Genomic DNA, 25,406 nt, shown 5'->3' with positions numbered 1-25,406 from the left:
ATTTTTCCAGGCTTTGCTCTGTTTTGTTGGCTTGTCAATTGTGAGGGCCAACAAGGCCGAGGTACTCCGGGTGAATCTGGAATGAGTCAGGCCATTTCATTGTATTCATCGGAGAGAAGCTGGAGGGATTTAGTGCTCCTTGAGAAAAATAGAAAGCTCTCCGGAGAGCTGGACCTGGGCGTTCGAAACTTTTGGCTGTGAGCAGCATTTTGATGGGTTGTGCTCTTAGGAACAGGCTTTTCCTCCCCTTCGGTTATGTGTTGTTATCCTGTGCTGTGTGGCCGCTGATTACTATGCAACACTGCTTGGACATCTGAATCAAGGTGGTCTGTGTAGACAGCACAAGGCTGAATATCATCATGTGTTTTGTTTTGTTTTCCACTAAGAATTAAATTTTATTACTCAGTTAGCCCGAAAATGTTTTAGGTTTTAAAAGATTTTGCAGCATAAATTGCAATACTACCCATGTTGTCTTGTTTTGTATCTGTGCACTATAGTCACATCATTTTAATCTAAAAAAATCTCTTGTCCCTGGTAATAATTATCCCCAAAACCAGTGATCCCAGTATATGTGAATCAGGATTACCTGATCTTCATCATGATGAGCTACCCAGAGGGATTCATCCAACAGTTAAACAACTTTTGTAAAATCCTGTAAAACTAACCACACCTATGAGTGCTGTCTCAATACGGAGAGATCATTAGAAGGAGCTGACTGTCATTTATTGATATACAGAATTCAGTTATGCTATTTGGCGATTAGACTCGGATGGCCCATCGCAGCAGAATGAAATCCCAGCGGTGATGGGAATTGCAAGACCCCCCTGTAGTCTAGATGCCAGTGGTGATGAAGATAAGATGGAGTGAGCAGGTGGGTTGCACAAAGCACACTGCAAGGGAGAATGAAAGATGAGGAGCAGGATTATAGCGTGGAGACTGATTGAAGATACAGAAATGATGTCGTCGTTGAGTTTTACAGTGTGGGAAAGTGGAAGTGATGTAATTAACATACTAGCAGCCAAACACCTGGACAAGAAGACAGATGAGTGAATGCAGATCTTCCTTAGTGAACTTGCACACAGGCTTCATTTGGGGATTGCAGTCACACCCCGTTTAGTAATTCTGCCTCTTAGATGTAAAGGGATGTCATATCCACAGTCTGAGAAGACAACTTTTCAGTTTTCAAACTTCACAAAGTCCTAACGGGGTTTAGCTGACATTAGAGTTTTCAAGAGGATTAAATTTCAAATTAAAATGTTAAAATTCATCATGAAAAAACAAACTGTTTGTTTTTACCAGCAGTACTGTTGCAGTTCATGCCTGACTGGGCTGACATATGCAGTTCTGTGTTTAATGAACGTGCAGTAAGGAGCGGTGAATAATCAGAGGATAACGTTCAGCATGTTTAATGCTCAGAGACTGACTGTGCTCTGAAGACTGCTGAATTTGAAATATCTGTCTCGCGTAGTGTTTTATATTGAGTGTGGATCAAATAGCTGAAAATAGAGCCATCTATAAATAAAATATGGTCGAAAAAGATCTTTTTATTGCTTTCATCTGCAGAGAGAGAATCTCTCTGACAAGTTTATTATTCATCCACACACACACACACGTACGGCACATGTGCCCGCATTTTATTCACAGATTTGCATCTTCGTGAGACGTCAGCTCACCAGGAACTCGTCGTTCAAAGGTTTATTATTCCACCCCCACTCCACAGTCACCAAAAGAGTAGAGGCAATGACCTTGAAGCCAAAAGAAGATGTGAGCGTGTGTGTGTGATAGACATAAAGATACAGATCTCATCTCGGCTGGTTCTGCCATTGTGACAAACGACAGCTCGACCGCCGGCACTGCACCTCGGGCTGCCGGTGGAGGAATGATTCCGCTTTACTCCAGCTATTCATTCATCTTCACCCTCCTTCTTCACTTCCACGCTTGATCCTTCTGCCGTTTCCATAGTAACCCCAAAACCACCCCCACCCTGGTTAGCAGTGAGAGAGAAGCATGCTGGGTAATTTGACTTCACCTAAAACGTTTCTCCTCGGGGACTTTTCTGTCCTTGAACCATTTTTCCTTCATCATGCACCAATTTTCCTGCCCGAGGTGGACTGAATTAAGTATTTAGCATATAAGACGTTTTCAAATATAAGCTCATCTGTTTGGACCGTGTTAAAAGATCCCATATCTACAGACGTAAAGTTTGTTAAATTTCAGACATTTGTGCATATTTACTATGTGATGCTTTCAGGGAATGGACTAAAGAATATGTTTAAATTTAAACTGTGTATAAAAGATAGTTGGCGAAGACTCAATTTAAACCTTTTAAATCACAACTTGCTTTATCCTCCCATTTGAGCTAAGGTAAAAATTCAAGATTAAAGATTAAGAAAGCAGCGGATTAGAGGAGTCGCCCCCTACTGGCCATTAGAATGAATGCACTTTTAAGGACTTCCATTCCTGACCTCAAAGCCCCATCCGTGTTTTATATGCAGTCTGCGGTTTTGAATAAGTATATTTGTACAGTTATGATTTGCAGTGATATTAAATAAAAAGCTGGAAAGTTACTATTCATGGTATTATGTATAAAAGGGGCTTTGTATACACATATAGGAGATATTATGGTAAATGGCCTGTATTTGTATGCCGCTTTACTTAGTTCCTAAGGACCCCAAAGCACTTTACACATTCAGTCATCCACCCATTCACACACACTGGGGATAGGAAGCTACATTGCCCTGGGGCGCATTGACAGAGACGAGGCTGCCGGACACTGGCGCCACCGGGCCCTCTGACCACCACCAGTAGGCAACGAGTGAAGTGTCTTGCCCAAGGACACAACGACCGAGACTGTTGCAGCCGGGGCTCGAACCGGCAACCTTCCGATTACAAGGCAAACTGCCAACTCTTGAGCCACGATGCAGACTGGGAGCATAGTTCTCCAATATTGGCTTCTCTTCATCGTATGTTTCTTAAATATAGGATCAAATTTAAAATCCTTCGCCTCACATGAAAGGTCTTGAAGAATCTGGCCCCATGCAAGCTTACTTATGGTTCCTAGACCATTTAAAAGTAGAATGGGAGGCAGAGCCTTCAGCTTTTTTAATAATAATAATAATAATAATAATAATAATAATTACATTTTATTTATAGGCACCTTTCAGACCCTCAAGGTCACCTTACAGTAACACGTAAACATACCATAAAAACATAAGAAAAATGTATATATAGCAAACATAGTAAGATAAAATTTAGACATAAACAGTCATAAAAGTATAAAAGCAAATATAAAAACTGAGCAAGGTAAAAATGGCCCTCTTCTGTGAAACCAGCTCCCAGTTTGGATTTGAGAGACAGACACTCTCTCTATTTTTAAGATTAGGCTTAAAACTTTCATTTTTGATAAAGCATATGACCATATATATGGCTGTTATTCATAATAGACAAAAAAGTAGAGAAACATGGCTTGTCTCTGCCTAGTAGCCTTTTGAGGTCTAATTGCAATGATGAATGTGGTTTATTTGATAGAGTTGTCTAGAATATGAAGTGTAGTTTAGCTGATAGTATTCACTGTGTGTATTGTAGAGCCTGAATTTGAACACTGTGTTAGAAACACCTTTACAATAAGAGTCGAGGAACTACAAGTATTTATATTTTCCACGTTCAGTTTTCTTTTCACAAAGTACCGTGTACATCCTCAAGGCCTACCAAATGCACTTCCTTTGTCTTATAACATTCGCAAAGTGAATTATTTACAGGCAAAGTTTGGACAATAATCTCTGTTGATGACTTGTTCAGTTTCTTCTTTGAAGCTTCTGAGTGTCGGATCTCTGTGTCACTGATGGAAACTCCCCGGCAGCAGAAGAGCGAGAAGCAAAACAAAAAAAGCACCTTTGAGGACACAAACTGTCAAAACATCGCTGATGTGTTTTCTCAGTTTATAAATCTAATCTTTGAATTTCTCAGCTCAGTTCACCTGTTTACTCGTTAACACTCGCTGGTGGTTACAGAGAAAATTCTGCTGATGTATTTTGAATAAAATCGTCTCATTCTGAATCACTGATCTGAAAGCACAAAATCACCACAGCAATAGTTTCTTGATTTTCAATAAGAACACAACAAAGGTTAGTGTAGTATTTTTCTGTTTTCTATTGGGAAAACATTTAATAATTATAAGCTACACTTATAAACTAATCCACACAAATAAGCAGCTTCTAACTTTTAGCTGTGGGTCTGTGGGTCTAAACACAAGCAGCAGAGCACTTGTCCACAGCAAACGAGGAAGCAGTGCAGTGGTCAGCAATGCTGACTCACAGTAAGGTGGACTTCATCATCTGGCTTTTCCTTGTGGCGTTAGCATCATGTTGTGTGTCCTCTCACAGTACAAAGACATGCTATTAGTGGGGTTAGGTTAATTAGTAATGATAAATTGCCTATGAGTGTGAATGGTTGTCTATCTCTCTGTGTTCGCAATGCAGCAGACTGATGATCTGTCCAGGGTGTGCCCTGCTCCTCACCCAGTGGTAGCTGGGATAGACTCTAGATCCTGATAATTTTATGTTTTCCACTCTATAGTCCTCACAGGACTCTGCGCAGTCCTGTGAAAAACTAAGTATAGCCTTACTGCTTCTATAGGAATTTAAAGTGAAGGAAATCATATGCACTTGATTAATTGACGAAAAAATGTAAGTCTGATTGACTTTGCCTTAAAAAGCATCTTGAAAATAATCACACAAAATAATCAATCTTAAATTTTCAAATGGATAACAGAACCGCGCTAGTGTGGATGTAGCCTAAGACTTCTACTCCGTTACATCGCTTTTTTAAATCTTAAATGTATTTATTTATTGTAACAGGTATAATTAAGATCTGAGTAGCTTAAACATTAACCTTAATAAAATTTAATAATCCAGTGATGAAAACATGGTGTGGCTTGGCATTATGAGTCAAAGCCACTGAATGTGACCTTGAATTCCTTTTTTTCTCTTCTCTTTCAACATGCATTACTGTTTAATATGTCAACACTGAGGCTGTTTATAAAAAGGTCTTTGGTTTGCTGAGCAGGTTTAGATCGGCACCAGTGAAAACACATCAAGTGTTAAGCTGTGTAAAGTTGATTGAAGAACTTAAGAGCAGCACTGACACATAACTGCTGCTGTGGCGTGTTGACAGATATTTCAGTAAGAGAAACAATGGCTTTAAATAAAAAAGCTCCCGTGGAAGCATTTACTGGAGAAAAATCGAGGAAGAAACAAGGCTTATGTTGTTTCATTACAGTTTTAATGTTCTGAATGACTCTGATGGATTGGGCTTTCACATTTTTCAGGCAGTTAAAGACAACTCCAGGAAAGCGAGAAAAAATGTCACATTGCAAATGTTTTGCTTATAACTCGAAAAATGTGGATTGTGCAGAATTCTCCACATGCTTCTATTTTCACTCCCTCAAACAAATCAGCATTTTGCTTCATACCAAAAACCCCTTTTTCTGTTATTGCACTTTATTAGCGATATAACTTAACTCAAGTGCTGTTCAGAGAAACTCTTTTTACTGCACTACCTGTGCAAAAAGTTTTCAGACAGACTTTTTTTGTCGAGATGGGGGGAAACAGAATTGAGTCATTTTAGAGAACGCTCTGTATTCCCAACCTCTGTCACTTCAGCTCCCCCTCACAAGATTTATGACTGAAAAATCCCTTTTACACATCTGTTATCTTCTTCTGCTTCTGTATTCTTCATCACCTCTCGCTGCCTCCCCCTCTTTGCCTCTCTGTGCCGGTGGGAATCCCGGCTGTGACGCCAGAAGCTGATGCCGCAGTAAAGCACCGACTCTGTTGCTGAGGCTTTGATTCAGGATGCTGTAGTGCCCTTGATGTGTCAAACAATTAACAAAAAAAAACCTGCAGTGAGAAGGGTAGAAGAGCAAGCTGAATCACGAGTGCGGTTTAGACTCATCACACGTGGCTCTCTTTCTCCTGTTTGCCCACTTTTTTTTTCCTGGAGCAAACACGGCCGTCAACAACATGTAGCTGCTTATTTCATTGAGTCAGGCATTTCCAAAATATGAACCATGTGTTTGTTAGCCTCTCCCTTCCTCAGCTGTGACCCCAGTCATGCTGCGTTACGAGGCCCAAATCCCCCGAGTGGAAACGTCAGCACAACATAAACAGCTGACCTTCTCCTTACACGTGCAGATATGCAGAGTCGCAGCCAAGCATCAGGAACTGCTAGCAGCACACGTTTCCTGGGAATTACAACATTTTAACTGGAGAATTAAACCTTTAGATGGAGATGCTTCAAAGGGCATTTCTGATCACAGTGGTATGAACTGTGTGCAAACATGTCTCTTTTTCCCCTATATTTGCAGAAAGGTGACTGGTGTATGTCCATATGCTTGCTCTGCTGCTGCTGTAGTTACCAAACCCACATTATAGAAATCTACCTTCAAATTCATGTGTCCAGTCGTACTGCAGGCACATTATAGCTTTAATATACAGTTAATAATACATCCTTTTCCATCTGGGATAAGTGTGGTCAAAGTATTATGGAATCTTGCCTCCTTCTGGTAATTGAGGACAGGACAGTTCAAACTGAAGACTTATTCAACTGTCCGTTAGACATTGTTATTCTCAGTTATGCAGGTGCTTTTGCAAACATAATGCACACAGTCTGAATTTTTATCTCCTGGGTGTGAAAACTCACCGTGACAGCAGACAGCAGTTTGTTTTGCTTGTGTTAGCCTTCACATTAATTATGTCACACCTGGAAAGAGACAAAGTGGATGTGTACGTTTGTGTGTGTACCTGGGTGAAATCTACAAAACTGTCACTGAGGAAAGGGAACGAGACAATGTGCATTGAATTTGAGCATGCTTGGATTCAATGTGTGCGCGTGCATTAATCTCCATCTCTCTGCAGCAACTGGCTTTCCAGGACGGGTGAGCAATTGCTAACCTCATCATTAGTGTGCGTGCGTGTATCTCTGTGTTTGCATAAGGATCATTATCTCGTTGTTAAATCCAGAGACTGTGAATCTTGCTTAGACTTCTTTAGTGCCAGAGAGAAGACGAATTCAGGGAGAGAAAGAGCAGCGGTTTGTACATATTGTGTCAGAAATAAGTTCAGTTTTGTTACTGAAGCAGGAAACTGTGACTGCAAACAGAAACACTGTCATTCAGCACCACAATGTCATGGAGACATCATTAAATCCCAACTGTAAACCTCAGTAGCCAGCATCAGCAGCCGGGGACTGGACCATCAGGGCCTCCGGTCTTGACTGCTGTCCGATACACATTTGGGCTGTGCTTAGCCAGGCCCCATGGGCTAAGACCACCAAGCACTCTCCCTCAAGCTTCCTACCCAGGTCTTGTTCCAGTGTGGGGGCATCCTCTCCTTGGCAGGGTAAACTGGTCCCTTGTTATTTTAGCTTTCACGGGGACCAACATAAAAGCCCATGGAATGACAGAAACACACAAACCTTTCCACCACACTGAGGTGATGAGTCACAGGGGAGCATTAGGGGAGTGGGAGTTTAGGGCGATGGGTTGAAGAGAGAGCTGTGCATAAAAGCAAAGGTGTCAATTTGCCGGTTTGATCTATGCCCTTATTCTCACCGGTGGTCACGAGTCTGAGTAATGACTGAAAGAATAAGATCACCAATATAAGCAGCAGAAATTAGCTTTCCGTTAGAGACGGGTGATGAATTCTGTCAATCACCTCAAAGTGGAGTCGCTACTCCTCTGCATAAAAAGCAGCCAGCTGAGGTGAAACATTCAGACATCCTGTGTCCTCCTGTGTCTGGGCATGTTCTGCTGGGACGAGGTCCCAGGGTGCACCCAGGACACGCTGGAGAGATTACATCTTGTGGCTCAAATGTTAGCATCCTAACATAGTAATTGATGGAACAAGATAAATATTATACCTGCTAAACATAAGATATATTAGCACTGTCACTGTGAGCATGTTAGCATGATAAGGGTAGGCTTAATAGTGCTACTTTATTTAAGTACAGCCTCACAGAACTGCTCTTGTCATAGTCTTGACTCTTGGTGTTTATTCCTCTTAAATTATTTCCTCACTGTTTCATCCTCTTGTGTCAAATTCATTCATGTGTCTGTATTTTCCCAGTTTACTTATCACACTTCCTGCTTTATTTTGAAACGTAGTGTTCTTTGTGCTTTGTTTTAAGTTTTTCTTCCCTGGTCTCATCTTCTGTGATTTAGTTCAGCCGTCTCAGTCTCCCTAGCTGTCTCTCTGATTGCCCTTCAGTGTATATATAGTCACTGCCTCCCCTTGTCTTTTGTGAGAGTGGCTGCTCCGACTTGCCCCTGTGTAGTTTCTTGCTTTATATTTCAGATGTTTGTAGTTTTCAGTATTTCCTTGTTGGACTTTATGTTTTGCCTCTTGTAGAATTTGAAACCAGTCAATAAAGGGTTTACTTTCAGTTCCACTCAGTCTGCTTTCACATCTCTGCATTTGGGATCTCCTCTAACACTCCACACGGTCTGAATAATCTTCAGAACAGAAAACTTTATTCATGTTTTCACAAGAATAACGAGTTTCCATGTGCTGAATTGAAAAGTGAAGTACTTAATTTAATATTTCATCTGGACTCAAACTGAATGTTTAGTTTTAGAGTGAAAAAAGCAACATGATAACACCTCACAGTGAAAGCTACAACTCACATTTTAGGATTAAATCTAACACTTAAGGCTAGATAAACTGGACTTTATTGGCAATGGAAAATTCCATGGCCCATTCTTTGAAAAAATAAATTTGTTTCCACTGGTACGAATCTGAGAGCGCAGCTTATACAAGCAGAGCATGGGTCTTTTTACTCAGTACTGAGGGCTGAAAAACTATTAGGACACCCTTGGAATTTAAATATATTACAAAATGTAAAATGTTGGCTTTTGGGGAGAAAGAGATGTGTGTCTGTTCAGTCATAAACACATAATGTGTACATATTTGAAAGTCCAATCTGTTCACAGAGGGGAACATAAAGCAGAGGCTGGTGACGATGAGTGAGTAAAAGGACCAGATAGTCAGGTCTCATTCTTTACGCCGCCCTTCCCCTCCCTCTCTTCCTCCCACTTTCGCCACCTCCTCTCTGCTCTTTGTGGTCACAGAACTCCTGCTTGAAAACAGGTGATCTCCTTTCTGTGAGCAGGGGGGATGTGGAGGAGAAAGCTGCAGATTTCTGGCAAGACTAAGAGGTCGAGCAGAAAAAGAATTGTTGTGTAAGTCCACTGGGCCACAGCAGGCTCACTCTGTGTTTTATTTTTTATTTTGAATTTGAGCTAAATTTGAGTGAAATGTATAGCTGTATGTGGCAGTAGGTACATTTAGAGGGGAACATGTGTCTGTGCTGCTCAGAAAGGCAGGTAAGGTAGGTGTGACTGGTCTGGTGCGTGTTCTCGGTCAGAAAGCAAAGGGCTGCTGAATGTGTTAACTTATATATTATATTAGTTACACTGAAAATAACATATTTTCATCTATTCATCAAAGAATTTCTGCTAATCCAGCATTTAGACAGAGTTGGCTTTATTTAAAATTTTATTCACGGATGCTTTTGACACAGTTTTAATCTGCTGTGAAGGAAAACTGTAAATAATATTTTTATTTAAGACCTTAGTCACACAAATCTGGTCTGTAAGTACGTTCCAACTATTTACATTCAGTACATTGAATTTTAATTTTTGTGACACTGATGTCAAATTCACAAAACTCAACTTGTCAAATATGATACATCAGGCATTAAGGTAATGACCTTGTAAAATAAATGAATTAGTCTTGTAGTTAAGACTCCAGGCTCTGGAGGTGACCTTGTAAAACCTAATCTGCCTGTTTAATAACAGGTTTCTCTGTCTGCGAGGGTGAAGGAAGTGCACCGCAGGTGATTCACACTTACCTGTTTATCAGTGTTGCTACTGATATTTTGAATACAAACTGAAACAGTTGCTAAAGGCTGTTCAGAGCAGAGCGTAACATCAGGGCTGATAAAATTCAGCAGAACAAAAACTTTAACAAGGTACAGAGTTAGTCTTTTTATCTTGGCCCGGTTTACAGTTGGTTTTCAAGTGCATCCGTGGTTATCAGATCACAAGTGCACAGTGTTAAATACACGTGAAAATATCCATTAAGACACATGGTGATCTGATACCTGAAACCACTTGCTAAGCTGGTCCCACCAAATTGCACTTTGCTACTCATAAGTGACAGATAAGCCACTCAGTCGTTCCTCGGTTCATTGCTGTACTCTGATTTTTTCCTCAAGTTACAATCATTTCTGTCTGCAGCAGTTCAGTCTGAAACCAGAGCTCCCAAACATATTTTCTCTCTGAGCATTACGGCGCTCTAAAGACCGTCTTAAGATGCTTTTAGGAAACTGATGCCTGATGTATAATCGACGTGTGAGTGAGGCTGAATCGCAGCAGACAGAGAGAAGAAATGTCTGCTGTAGCTGTGTGTGTGTAGTTTCAATGCTGTTGGTTCTGTTTTTATATCCACTCGTCTGCCTGCATCTGTTCTATTTACAGCTCCGAGTATCTGCATTGTGATTTGTTTTAACTGTTCTCTGAACTTTGTTAAACTAACTGGTTGTCAGGGGGAAATGTGCAAGAGAGAGCGAGAGAAGGAAAGGTAACCCAAGAAAGAACCTGTACGGCGGTGAGGATGCTGTGGTTCATCTTTAACTGCTGGATCTATTTCTCATCATTGTTTAGTTTTACAAGCAACAAAAAATGAGCATTTTGGCTATTTATACACTCGGACTTTTTGTGTTTGCTTATGAACAACAATAGAGGAATACTGCAACAGCCATCAGAGGAAATTTAACAGTAACGCATTCGAACTGTCAAAAAATAATGAAATACTTATGTGGGGGGAAAAAACTTACTGTAACCTTCATGTCTTTCATCTCAGGATTGATGTTTGAAACTTTATAAATTGTCGTGCATTCATGTCAACTTTGAAAGAGCAAAAATTTGGTTTTAGCAGGTGTTTGGATTGATTTTGAAATTCAAACGGGTAGGTTTGTGCATCTTTACTGGACACAGATGTCTTTGTCTGACCCCCGTGATTTTAAAGCAGGAGTAAGCAATGCTAAACCAGCAGATAGACATAAATGTTAAGAGACTTTCAAGAAATGGACAATTAAAAAATGCATAAAACTTCCTTATTAGCGTTAAAAGAAGATGCCAATAGATAAATATCTCTGCAAACGTTAGCCAGGTGAAATAAGACCAGTAATTGCAGGTTTTGCCTTATTTTAAATTTGCAGCTTGTTGTTATGCATCTTATCAGATCTATTGTCTAAAGGCTTTCTGACACTCCAGGCAACGTTTTCCTCCAGAGGCTGTCTTTGTTATTAACCTACAGGTCATCTTAGCATCCGAAATATCCACACTGATCTCCATCAGCTGTTCAACTGCTGCTGAAGGCAGTGCTGCAGTCTGTTAGTGTTATTTCAGTGCATGGCGCTTTGGCTTCCTGAAGGAACTGGTGATCAAATAATGGAGTAGAATATGTTTTTCTAAATGCTACATCGTTGGTATGATTAAAATCATTCATCATTAGTTAAAGCCTGATATCAACAACACCCATGAATAACAACAACACCCATGTGTTGTCTGCACATTTAAAGCTTGAGAGTTTTTATTCCTGCGTGCTATCGAGCTTCATTGTTGTGCAGAAACTATTAAAAACACATCAGTGTTGCACTGGGTGACATGTTTCTTCATTATCATGAACACATACACTGGTTTATAATGGTTCAATCTCACAAACACACCATCCTGCTGCCTGAAAAACTCACTAGAGTACCATGTGTACATTAATGCGATGCAGATAATAGTCTCCAACAAAAGCTCCATTTCTTCTTGTTTGAGAAACATTTGCTGAAACCTGCGGAGAGCAGCTGTTTTAGGGCTACTAAGCTCTTTTTTTTCTGGAAAATGAAATGATATATTTGTGGGTTGTTTTTAAAGGCTTGCGTCTTCAGTATGAACCATTGTCAGCTTGAGGAGGCGATTCTTTCTTCTTGTCAATGTGGGATTTATTGACAATAAGAAAAGATAAATAAGAAACATTCTTATATGTATACATATGTTTACTACTTTGATGCACACTAACTGAAAGTCTGACTCTGAAAGAGGCAACATTAACATTTTTTAATAAATTTTTATTGGGGTAATACTTTCATACTTAGTTCTGGAAATGTAAAATTAATCCAGTATCCTGTCTTTGTCAGCCTACACTCTCTTCTTCATCTCTTCTTTGAACTGTTTTGAATGGTTGACACCAGGTATTTAAACTCATCCACCTTCACTACCTCTGCTCCTTACATCCTTTCATCTTCACTGAACATAATCAACAGTACACAAAGTTAATATCAGTAACACTGCATTGCCACTGGGAGCATGTTTCTATGGTAACATTGGCATTTCGGTTTGTGACTTGACTCTTAAGCCCTGGCACACATACACTGTAATTGTTGCTTCATAGCTGGCTGGTGGCTGATGGCCATGCCAGGTGTGCAGTTGTCTAGATCCCCTTCAAATATCAGTCACTTCAGTCCTGCACTCTACGGTTGAGAATATCAGGAACTGCCCACTTTGCCTCTGTAAAGGGTTATTTCTCTTGTTGTCACTAGAAGTTCCCGGTAGTTTCTTCTGTTGAGTCACCACCGTAGTGTCTTTATAATATTTTATTGCATATTTGTTGATCCAGATAGAGGAGTGCTAAGTTATCAGCTAACGCAAGCAAGCTGAATCGAAAAGCTGTATGGGTGCATCACCAAGACAGAAACGTATTAAATAATAATAACAAACAGCGCAAATGTGGTTGAAAGGTCACATTCAGTGGTTTAAACTGACAGAGGTGAGGCCTAGCAGACAGCTATAGGCTCTGGTTACCTGACTCAGCATCCACTTATCAGTCAAAGCAGAAGCCCCGCTAAAAAATATAGTTTTGGAACTAAATACACGCTGAAATTGTGAGTTAAATAATGTCACCCTGTGGAGTTACACGAAAGTGAAACTGCTGGCGAGCGGTTGATGGAGGTTGCTGGCTGTTGCTACTGTAAATGAGATCAGTCACAAAAAAGGTTGCTGCATCAAATATCTCCTTGTTATTGCTTTGGTTGCTACAGACCGGAAGGCGAGACTGCTCACCTGCAAAATAAAAGCTGTGTCTTATCTCAGAGAGCAACGTGCTGCAAAAGATGCCAGTTTTACTTTGAGGATGAATTTGTTGCACTTTTTTTTTTTTAGTTGGAGATAAGTTGGTGTCTTCCATACAAACTACAGGGGACGGTGGCAACCAGTTGCAACCAAAGCAACTCTAAAGAGGCTTTTGGGGCAGAACCTCTTGGGAACTAATCTCACCTACTGACAGCAAACAAGCTCTCACCAACTGGTTGGGGGGACACACATTTTTTCCTAGCAGCTGCTTATCATCAGGGGACTGACTGGTCTTTAGGCCCGTGTGGATGAGGTTTTCACAGCTACCAGTGGTTGCCCGGCAGTTGCCAACTGGTTGCTAACTATCTGACTGGAGCTTTAGCTATAGAGACCAAAACGTTTCTTTGCAGCGGGCTATAAACATGTTTATTTGGCTGTAAAGTTGGGAGAGTCTATGGAGACTGACTCATTTTTGGAGCAGAGTTTTTGGATGTTTTCCATGAACTAAAAGAAGCTTTTTTGTGTGTTTTCAGATGATTCTGATAGTTTTTAGATTTGTTTATTTAGTTATTAGGATAGAAAAATTCCCAACCCATAAAATAATTGGAAGATAAGTCAAAGAGTTTAAAAATGTTGTAAGTGTCAGTCAGTCTCTGTTTTCTGTCACATTGCCAACTTGAGACTTTGTAATTAAACCAGACCAGCGTGAGTCCTGTGCAACTGTGAAAATAAACATTCCTCTTACACGATTAGCTCCAGGCAGCTGCAGCATTTTATATTTCTTGCACAGAAGTCGAGCAAATGATGCAATTACAGTGATTGAGTGGTTTGTGCGCTACTTGCCAAGTTCCCACAATAACAAGTTCTGTAATTTTAACGTTTCCCTCTCTCTGTCATCCTAACAGCCGCTCTTCTCTTTTCTTCCAGGGCTGAAAAAACAGAAGTGCTGAGTGAAGATCTGCTGCAGGTACTAATGAGTCTTCATCGAATCTGTGTGTTTGTGCGAATGCTTTTCCTCTTTGGCTCGATAGTCACTGCTTCTCACAAGAAAAATCTCACAAGAAAAATCATTAGTGGAGCAAAATATTCAGCATGCATGAATTTTTTTTTTATATATTTTGTTATTTTTAATGGCTTTCTGAACTGCCTTCGGGCAACATTAACGAACGCTGAAATTGAACCTCTTTGCGAGACAAAAAGCGAAACGTCCTCGCTGATTGATTTGGGGTGCGATATTGTAATTGATCAGATTAATGATGCTCTGAGTGGCAGACACATCGCTTCCACTCAGCTGGTTTAATAATGAAATGAGACGCATTGAAGCCCAACAGGTAATGGTGCGGCGTCATTCACACCAACTGAGAATGATGTTGTTTTATTGGGGGAAAAGCTCTGATGGAAAAATGGAGTTTCTATTTTTAAATCTAACCCTGTTCTGGGTTGAGGTTTGAGTGCATGTCTGTAACTGAAGCTGACACAAGCTGTGCATTAGTGGAAGGAGCTCACAGTGTGTGCATGGTTCTGGCTGAGGCCTGTGCCCTGACTTTTCTGTCTTCCTTCCCTTCTGTGTGTGTTTCAGGTGGAGAAACGTCTGGAGCTGGTGAAGCAGGTTTCCCACAGCACACACAAGAAGCTGACCGCCTGTCTGCAGGGCCAGCAGGGCGTGGACGTGGACAAGAAGTCTGTCAGGTCACCCTCGGTGAGAGAAAATAAACACTACAAATCTGATAAAACCTTTTCTGTCATCTGGTATTTTAGCTGAGCTGTACCGTACCAGTGTGGGCTTGTGTGCTGATCAAGGTACAAATCACATGATCTACAACCATATACATTTTTTTTTACAGCCTTAGTATTTTGGCCATGTTAGGTTGGAGCCATAAATATGATGGGGTAGGTTTACACATTTGCCTAACCAATAAACGATCACTGGGAGGTCCAATCCTCAGAGAAGACGTGAATCTTTTTATAACTCATCCAAAAGTCCAACAACGACGGGACTTAGAAGAAACGTGAAGAAGAAACTGATTGCTCATTTGACACCTTTCTTCATATCCTACTGACGAATCTCACGTAGGGCAGCTTCTGTAGGCAGCTTTAGTCTGCATACATTTAATGGTTATCTGCAGGCCACTTTGCAACCCACTTCCACCTTCTACCTAGCTCATCCTTTCATGCTGGTTAATTCAGTGGCACATCTGCTGTCATTCATGCCTGCTCTGTTCTGTGTCGTGGTCTTGCTGCTGGTCTCTCTGCCTCTGGCTTTACATTTATGTATATGAAAGGGCAGAGAGGTGGTAAGAATTTGGGTATCACTGACCAGTGACAGCAAAGAACACTGTTGACGGACATATGACAAGTTGGTAAATGCGTTAGAGGGTTACCTAGGCAACCGGGGGTCTGGAATGTCCACTAGTGACCGATGGTTAGTAACACAAGAAAAGCAAATCGAGGCCTGTGTGTACGCTCAAATGAATTGAATAAATCGATCAATAGTTGTTATACTGCAGTGAAGTTTATGCGGTTAAATCTTAGTATACAAAGTAAAATGTTCCAGGATTGGTGTAAACAGCAGACTTATCTGCCCTCTGGGCATGTTTTACGCTTTATTTCTACAGTCAGAGCATGCTGCTGCTCTTCATTTGTCTTATTGATTTGTTTTAAAAACATTGCATGCTAATCAGCAGCAGCCACAACTTAATATTTATTGTTATATTTTAATGGAATAGAATGAAAATGAATCATTTTCTACCTATCCAGTTTTTCTTCATTGTGCTCTCAGTAATTTCATAACAACTCAGACTAAAAGTTTTCCTAATGACAAATTAAATTTTAAGACTTTCAGAGAGGACAGAAGGACACTGACAGGTGATTAGCAACGATATTGGAAAGCATGTTTCATCCTCCAGTAAATGTTTAAAAAAACAAACAGAGAAAATATTTTCCTGCAAACCAAGAGACTGAGTGACAAAATATTCAAGTGCTGCACAATAATGTGCCATTTGTGTTGTGGAAAGTTAATCTTTTTAATCCTTCACTGGATTAAAAATGTTTTCATCCTAAAGCTTAGAGGAGCCTGAGATGAAGATGTTTTAAGATGGAACCAAGACAGTAACTCGTGAGAAGGCCAAGGAAAAAAAGAGAGAAAAATAAGCTTTTTTAAAATTCATTAATTAAAAATAAAATAAAAGTTTGAAAAAGTGATGAACTGATGTGACATGAGCACGTGTTTTAACTTCTGGTACTTATATTAAAGATAATTTATAATCTTCGTATGCTTTTATGATGTTTTCTCTGTGTTTGTGGTTTTATTTATGAACTGCAGCTGATTCATCGACTGTTTGTGTTTCTGTGCAGAAAAAGCTTCCGCTCGCAACGCTAGCACAATGTATGGTGGAGGGGGCAGCTGTGCTCGGAGACGAGTCTCTGCTAGGGTAAACACACACACACACACACACACACACACACACAGACAGTAATTTACATTATTGTTGATCATCGATGAGATTGGAAACATTTTCTTTGGAAAGGCTGATGCAGAGAGGAACATTTTTATGACCCAGAACTGATTTGCTTTTCACATCCCGAGTATAATAATAATATCTGTAATGATATATAATGACATTCTTTAGAAGTCACCTCGTTGGTGCAAAAATAGTATTTTATGCCTGTCAGACGGCTTCAACTAAAGAAATGGGAAGAAATTATGTGCTTTTGCAACAAACAAGGTTCTTTGCTAGTTAATAATTGTTTATTATGTGCAGATACAACACTGGTTTAATGTCTGAGTTGCATTTTTATTGCTTGATTGAGTCATGAGTCACTTTAAGTGACTTAAAACAACAATTTGAAAATGGTTAGGTACAAGAACTGTACTGAGCATGAGTGAAAAAGCAGCCAGTGTCCAACTACAGATATTATAGAAGCAAACTATAAAGAAATGAGTTTTTCACAGTGATTCAAGAGAAACCTCAATATTACAAACCAGGAAGCGAGCTGTAACACTGACTGACCTGCGTATGTTGCACTCGGTGAATCCGCTGTGATATTTCCTGTTGCAGAAAGATGCTGAAGCTCTGCGGCGACACGCAGGAAAAGCTCGCTCAGGAGCTCATCTTGTTCGAGCTCACCATCGAGAGGGACGTGACCGAACCCTTGTACGAGCTCGCAGAGGTACAGAAACAATGCCGTGCAACTAACTGTTTAATAAATGAGCTCCAGTCACATTAACAGCAGTAACAGCAAGCATCTGATTAGAAAAGGAGTCCAAAATGCGTCCTGGTAAGAAAAAGTGGAAATATAATTGTGATATGATTATAGAGCATCTGAAATTCAACAGGGCAGAAAAACATTATAAAAATGGTTTATTTTTCATTATTTTTTTAATAGAAAAATAGAAAAGAAGGAAAGGGGGCGACAAGTAATTCACACGAGGTATGAGCTGTTTCAGCATGACAGGACTGTTGTGTAGTTTTGCTCATTAAGGTGCCCTGTATCTATGAATAAAATACTTTGAAGTGATAAAAAGTTAGAAACTGATAGCAAGAAGATTGGAGCTTCCTGCCTCCAGTCCCCAAACACGGGACTTCTCTGATGAACTCTACTTATTGCTCTGCAAATTAGCCAGTAAGCTAATCTCCATGAGAATGAGAAAGTGCTGCCCAGACTGATTCTGCTGCTACAGGTGCAAAGCCTCACAATACTGAGGCTGTTTGTTGTCCTCTTTCACACTGACACAGCAGACTGAAGGAAAATCTCTGCTCTGTCCTCTCAGGTGGAAATCCCAAATATCCAGAAACAAAGGAAACATTTAGCGAAGCTGGTCCTGGACATGGATTCTGCACGCACACGGTGAGTGTGTTTCTCTGTGTGTGAGTGTGTGTGAGAGAGAGGCTTGGCTGTTATCGGAGAAACTCCATCAGCTGTGAATGGACTGGCTGTGCAGCTTCCCACTGAATGTCACTGGGATTTTGTTGCACACCGTGACGCCGCCGTCTGTCTCACACCGCAGACTGCTGCCCGTGTGTGAAAACCTCACTTTAAACCAGACTGTCCTTTTTTTCTGTAACGAACACACTCAGTGTGGACCTTCATACTGATGTCTGTAGCTGTTACACTCGTGCTTCAAATACCACAGACCACTGGCTGATTCCTCCTCACACTTCCTGCTAAACAGATTGTGTATCAGTGTGAAGGTGTTTAGAGCAATAGGCTCAAACACTGAAATGAAACCTTTACTTCCTGAGCTGCTGTAGAAGCGGACTTTTATTTTGAGGGTGCTGTTTATTATTTTTGACTAGAACTAAATGCTAGAGGACAAAATTGGATAGAGGCTTTCTAAGCCTGATTTTATGGCTGTGTTGACATAGGAGTGCTTTATATCAGATTATAAAATTAGAGAACGGATGTAGCTTCCTGCAGTCTTTCTAATAGTCAGCAGGGGGCGACTCCCCTGGTCACAAAAAGACATTTGTTGTATAGAAGTCTACGGGAAAGCAACCATAGACTCCCTTGATCTGTGACTCAGGAATTGTTTTCCTGATTAGTTTATGGATTTAAATAATTCCTTTATTTACAGTCCAATGAGATACAAAAGCAACTTCTCCTTAGAAACTTGGTAAACTAATTAAAATTTTAAAAAAATATAAAATATCTGCCAATATAGCTCATTAGTGTAAATTGTTGAAGATGAGGCTGTGATTGTGAGCTTTATCGGCTGCAGTGAGATAGTCCAAACATGATGGGCTCATTAAGCGCTCGTATGTCTCTGGGTGTTCGCGAGGAGGGGTTCAGATGTGTGATGCACGTGTGGGGTTCACACAGATACTGGTGGCTTTGCTGAGGCGGCGTGTGTTGTAAATGTCCTCCATGTACTTCGATGATCTTCTGGGCTCTTGATGCATTTTGACACTACTGTCTTAATAAGAACAACATCATTTTCAGTTTTTAAATTATGGTCCCCATTAGTGTCCAGAAAGGCAGTAAAGCAAGGTATGTCCACGATATGAGCATGGACTGTCCCGCGGTTTCTTGCGCGTGATGTTTGGTTTCAAAAAGCTAAGGTGGCAGCTGTTCGAGGCTTCGCAAATGTGGCCTCTTAAACCAATCAATTGCATCCAGCTTTAATATATACACATGCATTAATAACTCACCACATAATCCGTTTTACTCTGCAGAGGATCGGTCTGATGTCTCACAGCTGCACTGGCTTTGTAACTTTGAGGGTTTTTATGCAGCTATTTCTTAACTTCAGTTAACTTTCAGGTAAATTTAACTTTTAATGGTGTCTAGCTGATGCAGAATAAAGTCAGTAGTGCCTGATCCTGTTTGAAACGTGCAATTGCCACAGTTTCTTTCAGCTGATTCACTGCCATTTTGAGCAGTGACATGCAGAAATGTTGTTTTCCTCACTGCGGTCCAGCCAGCCAGTTCTTTAGTGACCCAAATCTAAAGCAATTTTTCCCATTATGCTGCCGTGTGCTGAGCTCCTCTGGCAGTTCTACACATTATCTACACTGACAGACAGATGGATGGAGGGGGAAGAGGAGAGTCTGAGAGCAATACTTAAAAGACAAAACAGCTTAAGCTGAATAAATGAGGGTATATAGAAAGACAAGTGTTAGTATTTTGTCAGCCACAGACTTAATCCATTGCCTTCAACAGTTTGATTTGTTTATGTGAGTCACTTTGTTAAAGTAGCTGTCAGGTCTCGCTGTCAACGCTTTTCTCACTCGGGAACAAAAGTCTAGATCTGCTAAAGGCAAAGAAAAATGCCTTCTAACAGTTTAACATGCTGCCCTAAAAAAATCCTGAATACTTTTGTGACTCAAATTCACTTCTTACTGAAACCTACCTTCTGCTCACAGGTACACTCAGTCTACCAAATCTTCTGGACTGTCCAGCAACCTGCAGCCAACAGGAGCCAAGGCCGACCACCTCAGGGAAGAGATGGAGGAGGCAGCCAACCGCATGGAGATCTGTCGAGTCAGTGATCACTTTTTATCCCAATAAACTAACTAACATAGCGCCAGTCATAGTCTATCTATCTATCTATCTATCTATCTATCTATCTATCTATCTATCTATCTATCTATCTATCTATCTATCTATCTATCTATCTATCTATCTATCTATCTATCTATCTATCTATCTATCTATCTATCTATCTATCTATCTATCTATCTATCTATCTATCTAGGCTGTTGTTATATGTATCAAGTAGATTGTTGTCATCTTTTTTTTGTTGATGTTTTTGTAAAGTGAACCTACAAGGATATTTATAAATGTCCTGAAATAGCCCATTCTTGCTTCCAAGAGTGTTCAAGCTTCCACATCCTGCATGTGCATATACATCCTTTTAACGGACCGTTTGACCTATTATGTGCACAATATACAGGAAACAAGGAAATCATGTGTAATTACTACAATAAGCAATGACTCGCGTCATTATAGGCATCCTAGTCAGCCATGATATGTTATCTCTCGTAGACAAGAAAGGCAAAAGTTTTGTGAAATTTGTCATTTATGAAATTACAAAACCAAAATAGAGTTTTTGGGCTTTTTTGGCTCAGCACAGTTTGGCGCTTTACCTGATTGGTATTCTAACGCTGCACAAATGTGTGTAACTGAATCTGATATGAGGTGAGAACAGACAAACTTTCCACTTTCAGCAGAAGAATATAGAACAAAATTTTTCAAACTTTGAGCAAATAGAAGAAAGAGGAGAGATTTTTTTTAACCTAACTTCTATACATACAGATATGAGCACTTTTAGCTATTAGCTGGCTTCAAGTAGCCATAAATTAGTGTGAAGTTCTGGGTTTAGGTATTCCCAAAAATATGAGAGTACTTTGATTATATTAATAATTATTTTAAACACTTTTTGAAGCATATATTTTGATTTGTATCAGTGTATCTAATGGCATTAATAATGGCTCTTTCTCAGCTACATTAATTGAGTTGCCATGCTTTCTAAGGACTCTTTAATGTGACAGTATATCAAATGATAATAATAATAATACACCTGCTCTAAATAGACAAAAGTTTGAACTACAAAAACACATTTTTCAGACTGTTACATGCCTTGTGTCTCTTTTTGTTTTTCATGCGTTCTATGTTTCAAAATGTGTTTTCAGGATCAGTTATCAGCAGACATGTACAGTTTTGTGGCCAAAGAAATTGACTATGCAAGCTACTTCCAGACAGTAAGTGCACTCACGTCTCTAAAACAGACAAAAAAGAAAAAGAAACACACTCTACAGATTGCCTTTTTCTGTCTGTCTCTGTCTAGCTGATAGAAGTCCAGGCAGAGTACCACAGGAAGTCATTAGAGCTGCTTCAGAGTGTTCTGCCTCAGATCAAAGCTCATCAGGGTGAGTCTCAGACCAACATGCTGCAGTCTTATTTTGTTATTCTTTCTCTCTAACTGCTTACATTTGCCTCTGCTGTAGTCCATATTACAGCGACAATGGGTAAACACAATGTGTCGGGCTGTACAAATGAAAGTGGTGCTTTATCCTTTCAAGTGCTTTTATCACCCATTTACCTACATTGTGTTTTCTGGTTTGACGCTGCTGAGAATTTCTTTATAACATTAACTGAAGTTATTTCATGCCTGATGGAAGTTGTAGTGTCGCCCCATTCACTTCACATATACCACTAAACATGAAGAATTTAAATTTTTTTAAATTGTTACATTTAATTGTTAATTGTTACATTTCTGATGATACACTTTACAGTGTTTTGCTTTAATAGAAACCAAAATGTCCAATCTGGAGCAGAAACCTGATTTGATGATATGCATGTGTTTCCTTTCACAATAAAAGCCCTAGACATAGAGACAAGAAACTAACAAAAAGCAAAAACTAGACAAAAATCAGCCAGGAGGGATAAAGAGGGAAAATTTTCCTGCTGTCACTTTGATTTGCACCAAAGCAGCGGAAATGGGTCCACAGTGGTTTATTCTTCCTAAGTGGACAGATTGGTGTCCCTGAAGTGTAACTGGCTTTGTGTTGTAATGCGATGATGAAGTGTTCCCTAACTTATTTTGAGCAGAGTAGTTTCTGTTGTTAAATTTGCTCCACAAAACACAGAACAGATAAGAAATAAGTCAACTACGTGTTAGTAGGTGCTAAACATATACAGTCGTGGCTGAAAAGTCACAGGAGACGAAATGAGCAAATCAGAGAGAATCAAAGGTAAAATAAGTCTGGTTTTAAACGACTCAATGGAGGGAAAAGAACTTGTAAAACTCAAGCAACAACATAATTGTGACTATCAGGTGTAGTTTAATAACTTAAATTAGTACTGTAATGCACTTGATTACTACATAACAGGAAAATGTAATGTGATTACAGTAATTGTGTGTGAAACTCTGTGTTGTTTTCTGCAACATCATATTAAATCTTTATATATTGATAGAGTGGATGACCGAGTGATTGAGTCATGTTATCCATGAATGTGTTTTTGTTAGCGCAGTTTGTCATTTTACCAGTAAAATATGTCAAATAACTGTTGTCTCTGTTAACTACGGCATTCACAGTATAACTCTGTATGGTATGGTTGGAAACTATTGCATATAGTGAAAACCTTGCATTTGTTTTGGCATCGCTTTGCAGTCTGGAAAAAAATTATTTGATAAACTCTGAATCGCTGCAGTCATAAGATCATAAAAGCAGAGCTGCTGCAGAATGATCTGGGCATTTGTGTGTGAATAACTCTAAGTGTGTGTGTGTGTGTGTGTGTGTGTTTTCACAGAGACCTGGGTGGAGAAACCGTGTTACGGGAAGCCATTAGAGGAGCACTTAGCGCTCAGCGGGAGAGATATTGCCTTTCCCATTGAGGCCTGTGTGACCATGCTGCTGGAGTGTGGCATGCAGGAGGAGGTAAACAAACCGGTCGCTTTTCACACGACACACAAGAAACACATTTATGGGTGTGAAATGTTGCAGAGGTCACCGCAGAGATGAAGTCAGTCTTAATTACCAGAGGGAAATCTAATCGGGGGCCAAGCCTGAAACGAATAATCAGCTGGAACATTAAACTAATGCTCACACATTAATACATCCATAGGTATAATTGAGTAATGTCATATGTCTGAAAAGCAACTGATTCAGTGGTTACAGGATCGGCTTTTTGCAGAATTTGTGTTGCTGTTGGCTTTATGAAACCCAACATGAAGCAGCTGGAACAAGGTTTAACGCCGCCAAGTCCAAGTATATGGTTCTCTCAGCTGGAAAAGGATGTAGCACCCACTCCGAGTGCTGCTGCACCAAGTGGATCTCAGTGTCTTGTGAGGGAGAGTGGAGCAGGAGACTGACAGATGGATTGGTGCAGCAGAAATTGTATCCATCTGCTGTTGTGAACAACGAGCTGAGCATGAAAGCAAAACTGTGGATTTACCGGTCAATATCCATTCCTGTTCTCATCTATGACCATAAACTGTGGGTGGGTGACTCAAAAAAACAAGAGAAACTGCAGAGGCTGGCTTTGTAAGGGTGATAAGGATGTCTGGGCTCTCACTTGGGCAGTACTCACACATGCCAGATGATTAGGGCTATTTAACTAACAACAATAGCTGCCTCAAGGTGTTTGTTATAGTAAGGTAAATAGAGTATTACAGAGAGAATCCCAAGGATCAAATTATCCCCTAATGAGCAGCACTTGGCAAAAGTGGGAAGGAAGAACCCACTTTTAACTGGAAGAGACCTCCAGCAGTACCAGGCTCATGGAGGGTTAAATATGTGCTGTGACCTGCTGGATGGTGAGGGTGAAAGAAAAGAGTAAAGTGAGAATAAAGTGATACAGACAATCACTCACTCACAAGACAAACTAACTGAGCCATGCTAGCTGCAGGTTACGATATTTGTTCCTGTACAGCGAGGTGATCACATATCACTACGATCAATTTCTCCTTCGTTTTGATGGCAAACTGCACAAGCAACCACGTCACTTCCTGACTATGACATGACGTGATTTGGTTGAAAAGTTTAACTTTTCATTAAAACTACTAGAAACAAAGTGAAAACGTGACTCAAAAATTCTACAGGTAACCCATTAATTACATATCAGGTGTTAGGGGTAAAGCCTGTGTGTACACATACATTTCAAACCTGCCTTAGAGATTAGGGTCAGGAGCATTGAAAGGAACCAGCTGAGATGATTCAGGTAACTTCCTAATATGCCTCCTGGACACCTTCTCGACAAGGTCTTTCAAACATGTCTAAGCTTCAGAAGACCTCGCAGCAGCCCCAGCACAAGGTTTGGTTGTGTAGCAGCCAGGATTTGGACCCAAATGCACTCACAAATCCAGAAATGAATTCAAAATGCATCCTTAATCCTGGTGTTTTACAATACAGGGAAAGCCAAATTACATGCAGAGCAGGAAATTCAAACCACGCAAAAACTCAGTGAACACAAGGCAAGGAGACACAACCATCAGAGAGGGTAACATTAAAAACACACCAGGTAATTAGGGAGATGGGAAATACCAGGGAGCCCAGCTGCAACAAATCAGGTAAACTAGACAGGAAAAGCACAACAAAATACCAATGCACAAGACAAAGGCTACCAAAATAAAACAGGAAATAACTAAACAGAGGAACAGACGAATACTTAACAATACACGAGGAACAGCAGGGAGGCAGAGTAAACTGAACGGAGGACTAACATAGATAACTGGAACAAAACAGAAAAACACGACAACTAAGAAACAACATGAAGTGACTACAGAACAGAACTTAGAAGCCCAAAACTCAAAACTATGGGTCAACCACCCCACACCAGGGTGTTTTAGGAGGGTGTCAGTATCAAATGGAAGAAGCCTTTACTGCTCAGAGTGCTGCCCTGTGACTCAGATAAGAAGTAGAGCATAGATGGATGGATGAAATGGGAAATGACACCTTTAATTCTGAAAGCTGGACTTTTAATGTAGCATTTTACACTCTTCTGCTACTAAGAGAATCAGGCATTTGTAACACAAAATAAATTCAGCCTGTGTAATTCTCCTGCTGTTGGAGTTAAGTGACCTTGGCTTCGTTTCTATGTCTCAGGGTTTGTTCAGAATCGCTCCCTCGGCCTCCAAACTCAAAAAGCTGAAGGCGTCTCTGGACTGCGGGGTTTTAGACGTGCAAGAATACTCCGCAGACCCACACGCCATCGCAGGTGAGCTATCAACAACACTGCCACATACCTAGACCTCCTCCCTGCCTCCTGGTTGTACATCATGTGTTCC

General features: G+C 40.3%; 1 protein-coding gene across 1 annotated transcript in view; it reads left to right on the top strand.

Annotated features, from left to right (window-relative positions):
* The window catches only part of LOC309713357 (rho GTPase-activating protein 44-like), a 98,429-nt gene that overhangs the window by 44,833 nt on the left and 28,190 nt on the right, over positions 1 to 25,406 (top strand). The window contains exons 4-13 of the mRNA XM_082544921.1: positions 14,105 to 14,144; positions 14,757 to 14,876; positions 16,532 to 16,608; positions 17,236 to 17,347; positions 17,949 to 18,025; positions 20,041 to 20,158; positions 21,310 to 21,378; positions 21,465 to 21,546; positions 22,931 to 23,058; positions 25,225 to 25,336. Coding sequence (XP_082401047.1) covers positions 14,105 to 14,144; positions 14,757 to 14,876; positions 16,532 to 16,608; positions 17,236 to 17,347; positions 17,949 to 18,025; positions 20,041 to 20,158; positions 21,310 to 21,378; positions 21,465 to 21,546; positions 22,931 to 23,058; positions 25,225 to 25,336 — 935 coding nt within the window. The remainder of the gene's footprint in view (positions 1 to 14,104; positions 14,145 to 14,756; positions 14,877 to 16,531; positions 16,609 to 17,235; positions 17,348 to 17,948; positions 18,026 to 20,040; positions 20,159 to 21,309; positions 21,379 to 21,464; positions 21,547 to 22,930; positions 23,059 to 25,224; positions 25,337 to 25,406) is intronic.

Source organism: Aulonocara stuartgranti (genome assembly GCF_965226115.1).
Source record: "Aulonocara stuartgranti genome assembly, chromosome: 8".
NCBI classification, from domain to species: Eukaryota; Metazoa; Chordata; class Actinopteri; order Cichliformes; family Cichlidae; genus Aulonocara; species Aulonocara stuartgranti.
This window is presented reverse-complemented; position numbering and strand designations above follow the sequence as displayed.